The sequence below is a fragment of the Microcaecilia unicolor genome, chromosome 7 (genome assembly GCF_901765095.1).
Source record: "Microcaecilia unicolor chromosome 7, aMicUni1.1, whole genome shotgun sequence".
NCBI classification, from domain to species: domain Eukaryota; kingdom Metazoa; phylum Chordata; class Amphibia; order Gymnophiona; family Siphonopidae; genus Microcaecilia; species Microcaecilia unicolor.
The window spans coordinates 122,937,872-122,955,860 of record NC_044037.1 but is presented as its reverse complement, the minus strand read 5'-3'; the positions used below and the strand labels follow the sequence as shown (position 1 = coordinate 122,955,860).

At 46.5% G+C, this 17,989-nt stretch overlaps 1 protein-coding gene across 1 annotated transcript in view; it reads left to right on the top strand.

The window, feature by feature from the left end:
- Positions 1-17,989, top strand: part of MMP25 (matrix metallopeptidase 25) — a 426,665-nt gene that overhangs the window by 299,930 nt on the left and 108,746 nt on the right. Inside the window, exons 6-7 of the mRNA XM_030210435.1 lie at positions 8,931-9,027; positions 10,886-10,968. Coding sequence (XP_030066295.1) covers positions 8,931-9,027; positions 10,886-10,968 — 180 coding nt within the window. The remainder of the gene's footprint in view (positions 1-8,930; positions 9,028-10,885; positions 10,969-17,989) is intronic.

The following is a 17,989-nucleotide window of genomic DNA, read 5'->3' as shown; positions in this document are numbered from 1 at the left end:
ATCAGAAGGCAGGCCATCAGACTCCTCGTCAGAGAAATATCTGATGTCCTCCTCCTCCTCCCACGAGGCCTCACCATCGGTATCAGACACAAGTTCGTGAACCTGTGTCTGAAGCCGTGCCCGACTCGACTCTGTGGAAACACGGCCACGGTGGGAGCGTCAAGAGGTAGACTTCCTCGCCAGCACCGGCGAAGCTCCCTCCACCGATGTCTTCGGGGAGTCTTCCTGGGAGGCTGCGGCCACCGGCACCGCAAGCGGTACCGATGTCGGAGACCTCACCCCGGGCAAAGGGCCAGCCGGCGCCTCGCTCGACGGTACTGGTGGCGCAAGCACCCCCGGTACCGGAGGGGAAGGGCGCAACAGGTCTCCCAGGATCTCTGGGAGAACGGCCCGGAGACTCTCGTGCAGAGCAGCTGTGGAGAAAGACATGGAAGCCGATGCAGGCGTCGAGGTCAGAGTCTGTTCTGGGCGTGGAGGCGGTTCCGGGCTGTCCAAGGTGGAGCGCATCGACACCTCCTGAACAGAGGGTGAGCGATCCTCTCTGTGCCGATGCCTACTGGGTGCCGACTCCCTCGGCGACCCAGAGCTCTCGGTACCGACGCGGGAAGGAGACCGGTGTCGATGCTTCTTTGATTTCTTCAAACGAAGCATGTCACCGGAGCTTCCCGGTACCGACGAGGAGGATGTAGAATCCAGCCGTCGCTTCCTCGGGGCCAAGGCCGAAGAAGGCCGGTCTCGGGGGGGCTGTACCGCAGGAGCCCTCAGGGCAGGAGGAGACCCACCCGAAGGCTCACCGCCACCAGCAGGGGAATGGACAGCCCTCACCTGCACTCCAGTCGAAGCACCACCGTCCGACGACATCAGCAACAGCGGAGGTCCCGGTACCACCGATGCCGACGCAGCCTTCCGATGTCTCGGTACCGACGATGCAGAGGGTCGAAACCTCGATGCCGTCGATGCAGTCGATGCCGAGGTCGAAGACTTCGATGCTGTCGACGTCGATGCACTCGATGCCTCCGGTGCTGTTGTCGACGAAGAGCCCGAGAACAACACGTTCCACTGGGCCAATCTCGCTACCTGAGTCCTCTTTTGTAAAAGAGCACAAAGACTACAGGCCTGCGGGCGGTGCCCAGCCCCCAGACACTGAAGACACGAAGCGTGCCTATCAGTGAGCGAGATTACCCGGGCGCACTAGGTGCACTTCTTGAAGCCGCTGGGAGACTTCGATGACATGGCGGAAAAATCACACCGGCGAAATCAAAATTCGTGATGGCGACGAAGGCACCAAAAATAAGGGAGAGAGAAAAAACCCGTACCGAGGCCACGAAACAGGCCTACCCCGAAAGCGAAAGGAAACTTACGCCGGGGAAAACAAACTGGACACACGGGAAGGGACAAAGACCAAAAGGTCTCTCTTTTTTTTTTTTTTTTACGAAAATCACGAAGACGCGCGAGGGTCAACTTGAGGGGCACGAAACGGCGGCAAAACACGACCGTCCAATCTCGCTACCTGAGTCCTCTTTTGTAAAAGAGCACAAAGACTACAGGCCTGCGGGCAGTGCCCAGCCCCCAGACACTGAAGACACGAAGCGTGCCTATCAGTGAGCGAGATTACCCGGGCGCACTGGGTGCACTTCTTGAAGCCGCTGGGAGACTTCGATGACATGGCGGAAAAATCACGCCGGCGAAATCAAAATTCGTGATGGCGACGAAGGCACCAAAAATAAGGGAGAGAGAAAAAACCCGTACCGAGGCCACGAAACAGGCCTACCCCGAAAGCGAAAGGAAACTTACGCCGGGGAAAACAAACTGGACACACGGGAAGGGACAAAGACCAAAAGGTCTCTCTCTTTTTTTTTTTTTTTTTACGAAAATCACGAAGACGCGCGAGGGTCAACTTGAGGGGCACGAAACGGCGGCAAAACACGACCGTCCCGAGCGCGGACAAAAGAAGACTGACGAACACGAGCCGGTTCGGGCGGGAAGACGGCCACGCATGCGCGGTGCGCATGGGCGCGCGAGGACTAGCAAAGGCCTTTGCTAGTGAAGTTTCCGGTTGGAGGGGGCTGCCGTGGACGTCACCCATCAGTGAGAACAAGCAGCCTGCTTGTCCTCGGAGAAAAAAAGTTAAGACTCAGTTGATTGCACAAGCTTATCCTATATAATAAAATGCACTTCCAACATTCTGAAGTTGACTGCATGGCTGAGGCATTCCTGCTCTCTGTATCCATCTCCTGAATTGACATCACGTACTTCTGGGTTCGTCACAAGCAGAAGTGACCAACCACACGAGGTTTTTTGGCTTCTGAATGTTGGAGGTGTATTCTATTAAATAGGATTGGTCAGTTCCTTGAAGCACAGCCAGAGCTCAGCGTCCTGCACAGTAACGCTCAGACACCAGAGAGAAGGGGGGGAGGCTGACACCAGAGAGAGGGAGGGAGGGGGGGCCTGACACCAGAGAGGGGGGGGGGGAGGTATCTCTGTCACACACACACTTTCTCTCTCACACACTCGCTCTCTCACAGTCAATGTCTTTCTCTCTCACTCTCACACACTGTCTCTCACACTGTCTCACACTGTATCACATTCACTCTATGTGTCACACAGTCACTCGCACACTCTCTTCGTCTCATACACTCAGTCTCACAGAGAGTCTGTGTCTGACACACACTCTCTCTCTCGCACACACTGTATCTGTGTGAAACACACTCTCTCTCTCTCACACTGTGTCTCATATACGCACTTGCACGCACTCTCATTCTCACACACACACTCTCTCTCTCACAGACACACTCGCACCCAGACTTACTCTCTCTCTCTCACACACTCACACATTCATTCTCTCTCTCACACACAGTCACTCTCACATACACTCTCTCAAACATACACACTCCGAGGAAAACCTTGCTAGCGCCCGTTTCATTTGTGTCAGAAATGGGCCTTTTTTACTAGTGTGTAATATAATGATGAGGAAATGACATGACAGGAGGGATGTTAATTGTCACTTTGTATGTCTATTTTACTTTTGTGTATGTCTTTTTGTACCCTGCTTAGGTGATAGCCGAGCTGTAAACATAGCAACTAAATAAATAAAATGACTGCTGCAACTTCTAGCGGCAGTCTTGAGGTACTCACAGAATATCAGCCGGGACCCACATAAGCTCTGCCAGCCAGTACATACAGTACAATAGAATACAATGAGTCTCTTGTATCCCGCATAGTCCTATGAAAGCTTTATGTGGCTAACAATAAGAAACAGAGCTGGGCATTCCCACAGAGATACAGCCAAAATTCAAGTCATTAAATCAATAAAATACACATTATTCAAGGAACTTCTTAAAAAGATATGTTTTCAGTACTAAACAAATGACACAGGCATATGGTCTTTGGATATTCAATGCCAGTACCTGGACATGGCCTGGTATTGAATATCCAGGCCTAATTCTACGCGCAGCAGTCAATGTTTAAAAAAAACGCTGAGTACTGCTGACTGAAGATTGACCATTACATCTTTTTGGTCTAACACAGGGAAGATAGGATATCCTGATAGTGAGGTTGCAAAAGAGACCGTAGTAGATCAGGAGGGGCATAATCAAACGGCGCCGGCGAAATCGATCGCCGGCGATCTATTTTGGCGGCGCCACAACAGCTGGCCGGAACCATATTATCGAAAAAGATGGCCGGCCAACTTTTGTTTCGATAATACGGTTGGGGCTGGCCAAATGCCACAGATCGCCGGGTTTGAGATGGCCGACCTTGTTTTTCAGCGATAATGGAAACTGGAACCGGCCATCTCTAACCCGGCCAAATCCAAGGCATTTGGCCGTGGGAGGGGCCAGCATTCGTAGTGCACTGGTACTTCTGGATGTTTAGATCTTGCTGATCAGTTATGTTATGACTTACTTGTTCAGGAGTGCTGTATTTTGTGATACTGTTTTGAGAAATGTTCAAGAAAGACTTCATACAAATGAAAAAAGTCCCTGCCTTGCATTTTCCCTTGATGGCCGTCCCTGACGTGCACTTCCCTTAATAGCCGTCTTTCTCTCCGAAAGTGCACTTCTCTTAATGGCCGTCTTTCTCCCTGAACAGGGAAATCAAAAGTTTTTGCACACTGCATTTTTTGTAGTAACAGTGGGATTTGAACCAGCCACCTCTGCATTACAAGACCAGTGATGTAACCACTTGGCCACAGTCCCACTTACTTGGGTGTCCCTCCCTTTTGATTATACCCCTCTGTGATTTGCTGAGAGAGACCTGAAGGGGTATAATCAAAAGAGAGGGACAGCCAAGTAAGTGGAGCTGTGGCCAAGTGGTTACATCATGGCTCTTGTAATGAAGAGGAGGCTGGTTCAAATCCCACTGTTACTACTAAAAAAAACTGTGAGCAAAAACTGTTTTGATTTCCCTGTTTGGGGAGAAAGCCAGCCATTAAGAGAAGTGCACTTTCGGAGAGAAAGATGGGCTATTAAGGGAAGTGCATGTCAGGGATGGCCATCAAGGGAAAATGAACGGCAGGGACTTTTTTAATTTGTATGAAGTCTTTCTTGAGCATTTCTCAAAACAGTATCACAAAATACAGCACTCCAGAACAAGTAAGTCATAACATAACTGATCAGCAAGATCCTTTTTTTTTTTTTACGAGCTGGCCGACTGGCTTCCCCTCCTAGGAAGGAAATGTTTTAAAGTTTTTTTTTGGGTGGGAGGGGGTTGGTGACCACTGGAGGAGTATGGGGAGGTCATCCCCGATTCCTTCCGGTGGTCATCTGGTCAGTTTGGGCATCTTTTTGAGACTTGGTCGTGAAAATAAATAGACCAAGTAAAACCGGCCAAATGCTCGTCATCGCCGGTTTTCTTTTTTCCATTATCAGCTGAAGCCGGCCATCTCGTAAGCACGCCCACATCCCGCCTTCACTACCCTGCCGACATGCCCCCTCGAAGTTTAGCCACCTCAGCGACGGAATGCCGGCGAGTGTGTCCAAAAATCGGCTTTCGATTATACCGATTTGGCCGGTTTTAGGAGATGGCCGGCCATCTCCCGATTTGTGTTGGAAGATGGCCGGCTATCACTTTCGAAAATAAGCTGGCAGGTGTCCTTAAATAAAAATAAAAATCAGACAAAAGATTGCAAATTAATACTGTCAAGTACTAAGCATCATGTAAATAGGAACAACAAACATACTTTGAAATGTCTATATGTGAATGCCAGGAGCCTAAGAAATAAGATGGGATAGTTAGATATATATTGCACTACATGAAAAATTAGATATAATAGGCATCTCTGAGACCTGGTGGAAGGAGGATAACCAGTGGGACACTGTCATACCGGGGTACAAATGATATCATAGTGACAGGGTGGATCGAATTGGTGGGGGAGTAGCATTGTATATTAACGAGAGCCTTGAATCAAATAGATTGAAAATTCTGCAGGAAACAAAACACTTCTTGGAATCACTGTGGATTGAAATTCCATGTGTAAAAGGGAAAAGGATAGTGATAGGAGTGTACTACTGTCTGCCTGGCCAGGATGAACAGACAGATGCAGAAATGTTAAAGGAAATTAGGAACGCAAACAAACTGGACAACACAACAATAATGGGTGATTTCAATTACCCCGATATTGACTGGGTAAATGTAACATCGGGCCACGCTAGGGAGGTAAAATTCCTTGATGAAATCAAGGACAGCTTTATGGAGCAGCTGGTACAGGAGCTGACGAGAGAAGGAAAAATTCTAGACCTAGTCCTTAGTGGAGCGCATGAACTGGTGCGGGAGGTAATGGTGCTGGGGCCGCTTAATAACAGTGATCATAATATGATCAGATTTGATATTAGCTTTGAAGTAAGTAGACATAGGAAATCAAATCCGTTAGCGTTTAACTTTAAAAAAGGAGACTATGAGAAAATGAGAAAAACGGTGAAAAAAAACCTTAGAGGAGCGACTGCAAGGGTCAAAAATTTACATCAGGCTTGGATGCTGTACAAAAACACCATCCTGGAAACCAAGGCCAAATATATTCTGCGTATTAAAAAAGGAGAATGGAAGACCAAACGACAGCCGGCGTGGTTAAAAAGTGAGGTGAAGGAAGCTATTAGAGCTAAAAGAAAATCCTTCAGAAAATGGAAGAAGGAACCGACTGAAAATAATAAGCAACAGCATAAGGAATGTCAAGTCAAATGCAAAGCGCTGATAAGGAAGGCTAAGAGGGACTTCGAAAAAAAGATTGCGTTGCAGGCAAAAACACATAGTAAAAATTTTTTTTAGGTATATTAAAAGCAGGAAGCCAGCAAAAGAATTGGTTGGACTGCTAGATGACCGAGGAGTAAAAGGGGTGATCAGGGAACACAAAGCCGTAGCGGAGAGATTAAATGAATTCTTTGCTTCCGTCTTCACCGAGGAAGATTTGGGTGGGATACCGGTGCTGGAAATAGTATTCGAAGCTGACGAGTCGGAGAAACTTAATGAATTCTCTGTAAACCTGGAGGATGTAATGGGGCAGTTCTACGAACTGAAGAGTAGTAAATCTCCTGGACCAGATGGTATTCATCCCAGAGTACTGAGAGAACTGAAAAATGAGCTTGCGGAGCTATTGTTAGAAATATGTAATTTATCCTTAAAATCGAGCATGGTACCGGAAGATTGGAGGGTGGCCAATGTAACGCCGATTTTTAAAAAAGGTTCTAGAGGAGATCCGGGAAATTATAGACCAGTGAGTCTGACGTCGGTGCCAGGCAAAATGTTAGAGACTATTATTAAGAACAAAATTGCCTCACCAATCTACTACATTTCTTTGAAGGGGTGAACAAGCATGTGGATAAAGGTGAGCCAGTTGATACTGTGTATCTGGATTTTCAGAAGGTGTTTGACAAAGTACCTTATGAAAGACTCCAGAGGAAATTGGAGAGTCATGGGATAGGAGGTAGTGTTCTATTGTGGATTAAAAACTGGTTAAAAGATAGAAAACAGAGAGTAGGGTTAAATGGTCAGTATTCTCAATGGAGAAGGGTAGTTAGTGGGGTTCCCCAGGGGTCTGTACTGGGACCGCTGCTTTTTAACATATTTATAAATGACCTAGAGATGGGCGTAACCAGTGAGGTAATTAAATTTGCTGATGACACAAAGTTATTCAAAGTCGTTAAATCGCGTGAGGATTGTGAAAAATTACAAGAGGACCTTACGAGACTGGGAGACTGGGCAGTGGCGTACCAAGGAGGGGGGCGGTCCGCCCCGGGTGCACGCTGCTGGGGGGTGCCGCGGCGCATGCCTGTGGGCTCTGAGTTTGCTATTCTAACTTCGCTGCAGCTCCCTCCCTCTGCCCCGGAACAGGTTACTTCCTGTTCCGGGGCAGAGGGAGCTGCAGCAAACCAGCGAAGTTAGCGTGGCGAACTCGGAGTCCACGGGCACGTGCCACGGCACCCCCCCCCCAGCAGCGTGCATCCGGGAGGGTGTCATTTCGCCGGGGAGGGGGGAGGTGTCATTTCCCGGGGGGGGGGCGCATTGGCAATCCGCCCCGGGTGTCATCGAGGGTAGGAACGCCACTAAGACTGGGTCTCTAAATGGCAGATGATGTTTAATGTGAGCAAGTGCAAAGTGATGCATGTGGGAAAGAGGAACCCGAATTATAGCTACATCATGCAAGGTTCCACGTTTGGAGTCATAGACCAAGAAAGGGATCTAGGTGTCGTCGCTGGTGATTCATTGAAACCTTCTGCTCAGTGTGCTGCTGCGGCTAAGAAAGCAAATAGATGTTAGATATTATTAGGAAAGGAATGGAAAACAAAAATGATGATGTTATAATGCACCTCGAATATTGTGTTCAAATCTGGTCGCCACATCTCAACGAAGATATAGTGGAATTAGAAAAGGTGCAGAGAAGAGCGACGAAAATGATAAAGGTGATGGGACGACTTCCCTATGAGGAAAGGCTAAAGAGGCTAGGGCTCTTCAGCTTGGAGAAAAGGCGGCTGAGGGGAGATATGATAGAGGTCTATAAAATAATGAGTGGAGTTGAACGAGTAGATGTGAAGCGTCTGTTCAAGCTTTCCAAAAATACTAGGACTAGGGGGCATGCGATGAAGCTACAATGTAGTAAATATAAAACAAATCAGAGAAAAAAAATTTTCTTCACTCAACGTGTAATTAAACTCTGGAATTCGTTGCCAGAGAATGTGGTAAAGGTGGTTAACTTAGCGGGGTTTAAAAAAGGTTTGGCCGGCTTCCTAAAGGAAAAGTCCATAGACCAATATTAAATGGACTTGGGGGGAAATCCACTATTTCTGGGATAAGCAGCATAAAATGTTTTGTACTTTTTTGGGATCTTGCCAGGTATTAGTGACCTGGATTGGCCACTATTGGAAACAGGATGCTGGGCTTGATAGACCTTTGGTCTTTCCCAGTATGGCAATACTTATGTACTTATGTACTTAACAATAAACATAGTCTACGGTAGTCTATAAAGCTAGAAATATGATTCCTTCAAGGTAACTTGCTGGTATGAAACAAATGAGATCAAATGAGATTTGTGTTATGATGATGAACCTGACAGGCCTTAAGTATCGTTCTATCTAAAATCTCTATTGCCATTTTCTTATCTCCCCTCACTGGGTTTATGGTGTATTATGTTTATGTTTACTAAAAAGCTTGATATCCTGCTATTACTGATAACAGGCCATAGTGGCTTTCAATAAATTAAAATCTGGAAAAAATGAAAGGAACACCAATAAAATACAGAATAAAACATAGGCCAGTCATATAGAGAGATAGGTAAGCAACCATACAAGCAATGAAGCAAGGTCATTAATCAAAGCTCAATCTTCATACTTCATATCCATCTTTTACTGTTTTCCCCCTCACCTCCCTGTGCCACCCTTACTACTTTCTCTCTTTTTAGCTTTCTTTTGATTCATTGGTCACTGATCTATGTTTCAATATAGGAAGGAGGAAGAGAAATCCAGACCAAGAAAAGCCAGCATTGCCTGTACCTACCCAACCAAATATTCCTTATTACCCACCACAAAGACCAACATATAAGTGAGTATTTCTCCTTCCTATTCCAGCACAGATGCTAACATAAGCATCAATATTCCTTTCTCTACACTTACATAATTGAATATTCCTCCTTGTTATCTTACCATAGCCTACTACTACTACTACTACTATTTAGCATTTCTATAGCGCTACAAGGCATACGCAGCGCTGCAGAAACATAGAAGAAAGACAGTCCCTGCTCAAAGAGCTTACAATCTAATAGCACACTAGTGAGTATTTCACACTGCCATCACCAATACATCAGTTCATAATCATACTTTTTTATCCTCCACAGCCATCTAACTGAGGGGATGATGCACAGCATCATCCGTTAAATACAGGTGCCGTGGGGAAAAAATATCAAGTCGCACACAATGGCCAATGTACAAAGGGAATCGCATGCAAATGAGATGCATGGATCCCTCTTTGTGCATTGGTTGCTGTTTGTGACTTGAAGCTGTCAAATGCATTTGACAGCTTGCACAGAATTCCTGGTGGTCCAATGGACCACCTCCTGATTCCCCCCCCCCCCCCCCCACACACACACACATACACAAACACAGAACAAGAAAATCCTTGGTGGTCCAGTTGACTGCCTCCCAGCCCCCTGCTCCCCCAAGGAACAAATTCCTAGTGATCTAGTGGACCCGCAACCCCCCCTGCACCCCCTCCCAACCCCCATGCAAAAAATCCCCAGTGGTCCAGTGGACCCCAACCCCCTCCCCTCCTTTCCCCACCTGTACCTTGAAAGCAATGGAGGCAGGAGGGCAGGAGCAACAACAACTCCCTCCTGCCTCTGGGCCCATCTTCTCAAAATGTGGCACCCAGACCCTGCCCGGTGCATTCTGGGATGCACTGGACAAGGATAAGCACCATATAAGGATGAAAACTCCTTATATGGTATTTAGCCCCTCCCAATGCAACCCAGGATGCACTGGGCAGGGTCTGGGTGCCATCATTTTGGGAGGGCCAGGCCCAGAGGCAGAAGGGAGGAGGTGTTGCTCCTGCCTTTTGTGTATTTGAGGTACATAGAGGTGTGGGGGTGGGGATGGGGGATCACTAGACCATCAGGGAGTGATGGTTACAGTGAGGGGGGTTGGGAGGTGGTCCACTGGACCAACAGGGTTCTTTTGCATGGGGGGGGGGGGGTCCAGGAGGAGGTGGGGGATCGGGGCTCACTGGACCACCAGGGAATTTTTAAAAGATCTTGTGTCGGGGGGTTAGGAAGCAATCCATGGACCACCAGGGATTTTTGGTTCAGCGGGTCTCTAGGTAAGGGATCGGGAGGGGAGAGGTAGGAAGCACAAGCAGGCAATCTTTGCAGCTGTCTGTGTTTCCCTCCTCTCCAGAGCAGCCATAAAAATAGCTCATTAAAGCTAGGCGGTCTGGAGCTGTGTATGGCACAGAATGCCTTTTAGAATACTAATGAGCTCAGTGTAATACATTTGCATAGGGTTCTCAGTGGCTGCTAACGGTACACGTTAGAGCCATAGATAACCCCTTTGTGCATTACTCGCTAAATAACGTTTGCTTTAGACGGGCTACAACCAGTCTAAAGCAAACATTAACAGCACAGTAAGCTTTGTGCATCGGGCCCGCAGAGAGTATTCCCCCTTATGATCCCACAATAGCTACAATTACCTCAGTGAGTGCCCCTCACACTTCAGTCATCAACACATCAGTGAACATTCTGCCATCTTTCCTGTACTTCGCTCATATCCCATAATTGATACTATCCTATTAGCGAACATTCTTCTCCATAGCATTCTCCTTAAACTGAATTTCCAAACCTTTCTCTTTCTCTTATATTTCATCATCTTAAAAATCAAATAAAATGGAACTGTGTTTTCCCCTTTTACAGCAGGCCCCGTGATCAGCCTGATCGTTGTAAAGCACATTTTGATGCTATTGCCAACATTCGAGGAGAAGTCTTTTTCTTTAAAAGTAAGTACACAACTGCTTTCCTCAGTAAGGTTTGATACTTCTTGCTTTCCCAGTCTCCAGTTAAATAAGTAGCTCTGCCACAGACACCTGAAGAAGTCCTCAGTCTACTACAGAGAGCATTTGGAACACATGAACACTCACACAGGAGAGATTTTGTAACTGTCCCAATGCAAGAGAGTGAAAGCTCATTTCCATAGGTCGTCTAGGGACAAATTTGAACATCAAGTTGGGGTGTTCACAATTCTACTAGTATTTTACAAAAGGTTCAGCCAAATGCAGAGCCATTATAATATATGAAGGGCACCAACTAATACATGTATATTTGCTGCCACATACAAAGGAAGCTGCAATTTTGAAAAGCTATATGTGGAATCAGAGTGGAATCATGTGGTAGTTTCTACATGTAAGTGCTGGTACTTATATGTGTTGAGGTGGCCATTTTGTGGTGTCCACATATAGGTGTATTTTCAAAGCACTTAGATTTGCAAAGTTATGTGGAGGGGCATTTTTGACATCTGAGTTGGACTTTGGACATTTTGTGCTAAACTGCCCAAATCCAAATAGGAAATATAGCCTTTTTTGAAAAAGCAAAATGTCTACATATGTAACATCTTTTTGTGCTTTATCTTTTTGGTCCATTTTTTGAAAAAAAAAAGTACAAGAGAAACGTAGAAAATCAAGCCATTGGGAGGTAGGAGAAGCCAGCAATTTTAGTGGACTGGTCACACAGCCATCCCAGGAGAGCAATGGGGCACCCCAGGGGGCAGTGCTGTGTACTTCATATAAATTCTCCCAGGTACACATCTCACAGTTGCACCCTTATCTTGTCTCCTGAGCCCTCCAAAACCTACTGCCCCTAATTGTACACCACTACAATAGCCCTTATGGGTGAAAGGGTCACCTAAATATGGTTACAGTAGGGTTTGGGTGGGTTTTAGGGGAGCTGACACTTTCCCCCACATGTAATAAGTACGGGGAGATATGGGCCTGAGTCCTCTTCTCAACACTGCACTGCACTGACCACTACACTACTCCAGGGACCTGCTTGCTGCTCTAATAGACCTGGCCATAATATCTGCAGCAGTCATAGAGGCTGGTAAGTACTATTTTTATACACATTTTTGGGTGGTGGGAGGGAGTCAGTGACTACTGGGGGAGTAAGGGGGGCATCCCTGATTTCTTTCACTGGTCCTCTGGTCATGTAGAGAACTTTATTGTGTCTTATTCGTTCTGAAAACAGGTCTAGATCAAAACATTAAAGTTTTCACCCTAGATGTTTTTGTTTTGTTTCATTATGGCTGTAAAACATCCGTTAGACATGCCCAAGCCCACCCCTGCAATGCCCCTTGTAATTTGGATGCACTGCAGATCAAATGCATAGACAAATGTCTGCAAAATAGGTTTCAAAAATACCAATTTGGACATTTTGAGAAGAAATCTGTCCACATCATGATTTATGACACTTTTTTGGATGTTTTTCTCTTTCAAAAATGAGCCCACAGAGGCGTAGCTTGATGGGGTGCCAGGGGAGTGAATGCTCCCCCAAACAGACTTCTGACAGTGCCGGCGTCTATTTTTCAGCAATCTGTCATGCCTACATAGTGCGTGCACCTACACAGTCTGCTTTCCTCTTCCCTTGGCATCATGACCTGGCTACGCTTCTGGAGCCCCATAGTAACCTATGGAACTTTGTAAGTCTAAGTGCTTTGAAAATGAGCCCCCTGGTCTCCCAGTCTCAGCAAATTGCACATATAAATGTGGTTAGGTAGAATTAGTAAAATAATGAGTGTATTAGGATGTGGGATAAATAAATACTTTTGTCAAGATAGAAAGAAATTTTGATGTAAGATGTATAGTATGTGTTGACATAAGACAGCCAATGCATGGAGAGATCCTGATTTTGTCAGGCTTGGGGTTTTTTCTCGAGAAGAGTTTTTCCCAGCATGGTTAAAATTCTGAGAATTGGATAATAAAGGCCTATGATAAGAACAACCCCACAGAATCCCTGGAATCCTTTTATTAAGGTTCTGTTTCACCAGTTGGTGATAGACCAGGGGTGGAGGTGTTGCGGTCAGTTTGGTAAATTAATAACAAGGATCAAGTATTGGAGGTCCTGGTCAACACATCTGATAATCCTTGGGAGAGAGAGATTATAGATTATAGTAGACCAAGGAACCCAGTTAAAGGAAAAACATATAAATGTTAGCAATTAACATTTGAAGCTACCTAAATTGTTTTCAAACATTTGAGGCAGAAATGAAGAGGATTAAGAGATTTAGGGAGGAAGTTATCAACATGGGCTACTGTTAAGTCAGGTTTATTTTACCACATTGGGTTATTTTAGCACAGGGTCCCATTTTATACAATAAGACCCAGTGCTAAAATAACTCGACTTGTGGTAAAATAACCCAGCTTAACAGTAGCTCATGTTGATAACCTGCTCCCTTAGTGAGGAAGTTATCCATGTGGGCTACCGTTTAGACACGCTATTTTACTGTTAACACCAGTTATTAGTAACTAAATCTCATTGCATAAAATGGGACCTGAAGTAAAATAGCACAAGTTAGTGGTAAAATAACATGTCTTAACAGTTGCCCACATGGATAACTTCACCCTTTACCCAGTTATTCCCTTGTGTAAATCTCTGGCTGAAGTTAGCAGTTTTTTGACAATTAAGTGGTTTATTTATAATTTTCATTTTACAAGGGTCACTTGCAAACAGTAATACAGAGATGACTGTACATTGATACAATATTAGAAGAAAACAATCTCAACTAGATAAATGGATTATATACAATCTTTCTCTTTCTTAGACCACAAAATAAATAGGAAGAGTTAGGAGTTACGGACCAAGAAAGGGATCTGGGTGTCGTCGTCGATAATACACTGAAACCTTCTGCTCAGTGTGCTGCTGCGGCTCGGAAAGCAAATAAAATGTTGGGTATTATTAGGAAAGGTATGGAAAACAGGTGTGAGGATGTTATAATGCCGTTATGTCGCTCCATGGTGCGACCGCACCTTGAGTATTGTGTTCAATTCTGGTCACCGCATCTCAAGAAAGATATAGTGGAATTAGAAAAGGTGCAGCGAAGGGCGACTAAAATGATAGCGGGGATGGGACGACTTCCCTATGAAGAAAGACTAAGGAGGCTAGGGCTTTTCAGCTTGGAGAAGAGATGGCTGAGGGGAGACATGATAGAGGTATATAAAATAATGAGTGGAGTGGAACAGGTGGATGTGAAGCGTCTGTTCACGCTTTCCAAAAATACTAGGACTAGGAGGCATGCGATGAAACTACAGTGTAGTAAATTTAAAACAAATCGGAGAAAATGTTTCTTCACCCAACGGATAATTAAACTCTGGAATTCGTTGCCGGAGAACGTGGTGAAGGCGGTTGGCTTGGCAGAGTTTAAAAAGGGGTTAGACGGTTTCCTAAAGGCCAAGTCCATAAACCGCTACTAAATGGACTTGGGAAAAATCCACAATTCCGGGAATAACGTCTAGAATGTTTGTACGTTTGAGAAGCTTGCCAGGTGCCCTTGGCCTGGATTGGCCGCTGTCATGGACAGGATGCTGGGCTCGATGGACCCTTGGTCTTTTCCCAGTGTGGCATTACTTATGTACTTATGTAACAAGACAAGGAGATCAATTAAACAACAGTAAACAAAGAAAACGTGGTATTAACCTGATTATCCCCAGTTATTATTTATCTGAATCATTATTCCATATTGATCGTCTGGTTGGCTTCTTCAAACCCAAAACGGTGTATAGTCAATTAATTTCATTGGAAACAGTGGCGTACCAAGGAGGGGCGGTGGGTGCGGTCTGCCCCAGGTGCACACCGCTGGGGGTGGTGCCGCCGCGCGTGTCGGCAACGCTCATTCCCTGCTCCCTCTGCCTCGGAACAGGTTACTTCCTGTCCGGGGCAGAGGGAGCAGGGAATGAGTGAAGCCGACAGGTGCGCGGCACCCCCCCCCCCCCCCCAGCAGGTAAAAATGCACACGGGGGAGGTGTCCGTCCTTTTGCCGGGGGGAGGTGTCCGTCCTTTTGCCGGGGGAGGTGTCCTTTCGCCGGGGGTGGGGGGGGTCATGCTGCAGCCGGAGGGGGTGTCCTTTCGCCGCGGGGAGGTGTCGCGCTGCACCCAGGGGGGGGGCGCATCGGCGATCCGCCCCGGGTGTCAGCCACCCTAGGAACGCCACTGGTTGGAAACATACTTATTGTCCAATAGTGGAAATAATACACCTGATTTCATTTTTTCTCTTTTAAAACCAGAAATTATTTAACAATACAAACACTTGAATCTCTAATCCAATTCCCACTGATTAAGGTAATCCCAGTTTCACAGGCTTCACTCCTTTTGAATTAATATATTAGGAATCATTTCAGAGGAAAAAAAAACTTTAGGAGTCATACCCGGAACTCTGGGAAAACAACAATCTCGATATTAATCATCTGTAATAATATTCATTTTGTTCAAATTTTTCTGGTCTATTATCATTTTCAATACAACAAAGCAGTGGGTAAAAAACCAGGAGTTCCAGAGTGAAGATGAACCAAACTTTATTAATCAGTATATTGACCTGGGGCGTAGCCACGGGTGGGCCTGGGTGGGCCCAGGCCCACCCACTTTCCCTCCAGGCCCGCCCATCCATGATCCGACATCTTCTCCACCTTCGTGCCAAGTCTCCCGCATCCCGCTTTGGCGGGTCATCTCCTGGTCTCCCGCTGAACTCCACTGCTGCAGCTGCTGCTGCCGCTTCTCTCCTGAGCAGCAGCAGGAACAAAAACAGGTGCTTCGCCAAGCCACCACTTCAGTTCAGCCGGCATAAGAAGAAAAACAAGGGTGGGGCCGCCCACAGCAGCCTTCAGTCATGCGCTGTCGGCTCTGCCTGTCCTCTGCTCCCGGAACGGGAAATTGACGTCAGCGGGGGCAGAGGATGGGAGAGCCAAAAGCGCATGACTGAAGGCTGTTGTGGGCGGCCCCGCGCTTGTTTTTCTTCTTGTGTTGACGACGCTGCTCCTGCTTCAGAGCGCCAGAGTGAGAGAGGAAACGTGGCTGGTAGGGGAAGGGTGTCTGAGAGAGCAGAGGGGAGAGAAAAAAAGAAGAGGATGCTGGAGAGTACAGAGAGAGAGAGAGCGAGAGATTGGGAGAGAGGGGACATGGAAAAGAGCAGGGGAGAGCCAGAGAGAGAGAGAGAAATGGGGAGAGAACATGGAAAAGAGCAGGGGAGAGCCATGTGGGAGATGGGGAGAGAAGGGACATGGAAAAGAGCAGGGGAGAGCCAGAGAAAAAAAGGACATGGAAAAGAGCAGGGGAGAGCCAGAGAGAGATGGGGAGAGAAAGAGGGGACATGGAAAAGAGCAGGGGAGAGACAGGCTGCTGGGGAGAAGGAAGGGGAACAAGGGTGATACCCTGACTGGTCAGATAGAGAGACAAAGAGGAGAAATGCTGGATGAAAGGAGGGTGAAAGAGGAAAAATGCTAGAAGGAGGGGCAGACAGAGGGAAGATGCTAGATGGAAGAGGGGTACAGAGAGAGAGAGATGAGTAGAAAGATGGGGGAGAGAAGGAGGGGACATGGAAAATGGCAGGAGAAAGAGAGAGAAGCTGCTGGAGAGAAACTGGGGGAGACCTTAGCTGGTCAAATGGAGAAATGCTGGATGAAAGGAGGGAGAAAGAGGGAAAATGCTGGAAGGAGGGAGCAGAAAGAGGGAAGACGCTGGATGGAAGGGTAGGAAGAGAAAGAGGAAAGCCACTGGTAGGTTGGGGGGGGGGGGGGGGAGAGAGAGGACATGCTGAATGGAAAAGGGTAGAGAGATAACTGTCTAGAAGGAAGGGGAGATAGAGGGAGACAATGGATGGATGGATTGGGAGAGGGTAATAGGTGGAATGATGGAGAGAGAAAGAGGGATGACACTGGATGGAAGGGTAGGAGAGAACGAGGGAAGGTGCTGGATGGAAGGTTAGGGAGAGAAAGAGGAGACGCTGGATTCAGAGAGAGGGAGAGACACTGAAAGGATAGGGAGAGAAAGGGGGAGAAGATAGAGTTAATGAAAGACTGGAGAATAAGAGGAAGGGGCATGGGGAGAACAAAAGTGAGGAAAAGATGAAAAGGGATAAGTAGATGAAGTAAAAAGAGGGAAATTAAAGAATGGATAGTAAGAATTAATTAAATCTGGACAGAGAGTGAGACAGAAAAATAAATTGAAGAAAACAAAGAAAAAGGAGAGAAAAATTACAGATGAACAGGAAACCCTGGCAAGAGAGTTAAGAGAAGACAAAGGAATGCAGAATCTTGACTGGGACCAACACAATTAGAACAAGTAAATGGCTAGACAAGAAAGGTACAGAAAATAATTTTATTTTTAATTTAGGGTAAAGCAATGTGGTAGCTGTGTTAATGAAGGCTAATAAATGCAAATAAAACATAAAATAGAAAATAAGGTGATACCCTCACTGATTTTTAAAACACTTTTGATTAGTCTTCAGAGACCAGCACTTCCTTCCTCAGGTCAGGAGAGGATGTCCTGACCTGACCTGAGGCAGGAGGATTTGACCTCTGAAAGTTAATTGAAAAGGGTATTAGACTATTAAATAAAATATTTTCTGAAATGGCAGTGGGATTAAGTTGTGTCAGGGGGTGGAGCCAATACAGAGTAGGGCAGGGCTGGGGGTGTGTACTAAAAATCTCCCTCTCAAAAATTGGGACCCCTTGGCAGCTCTGAATGTGCCCAGATCGGATGAAAGTTCCGGAGCGCGGAGCTGCCTGGAATGAATGGCGGCACCCGCTCAGCTGCCAGTCCAGGACTCCAGTCCAGCCCACCACCACCACGTGCACGCCATGCAGTGCACGTTTTACAGGAGGGTTGTGGAGCGGAGGTGAGGAGCACGAGCCTGGCCCTGGAAGGTTCTTCTTCATGATTCGACATTATTTCGAGGCAAGCCCAGCCCAGCAGCAATAGGAGCCAGTAATAAAAATTTAAATACTTTTTTTTTTCATCATAATTTTTAACATTGTGTGA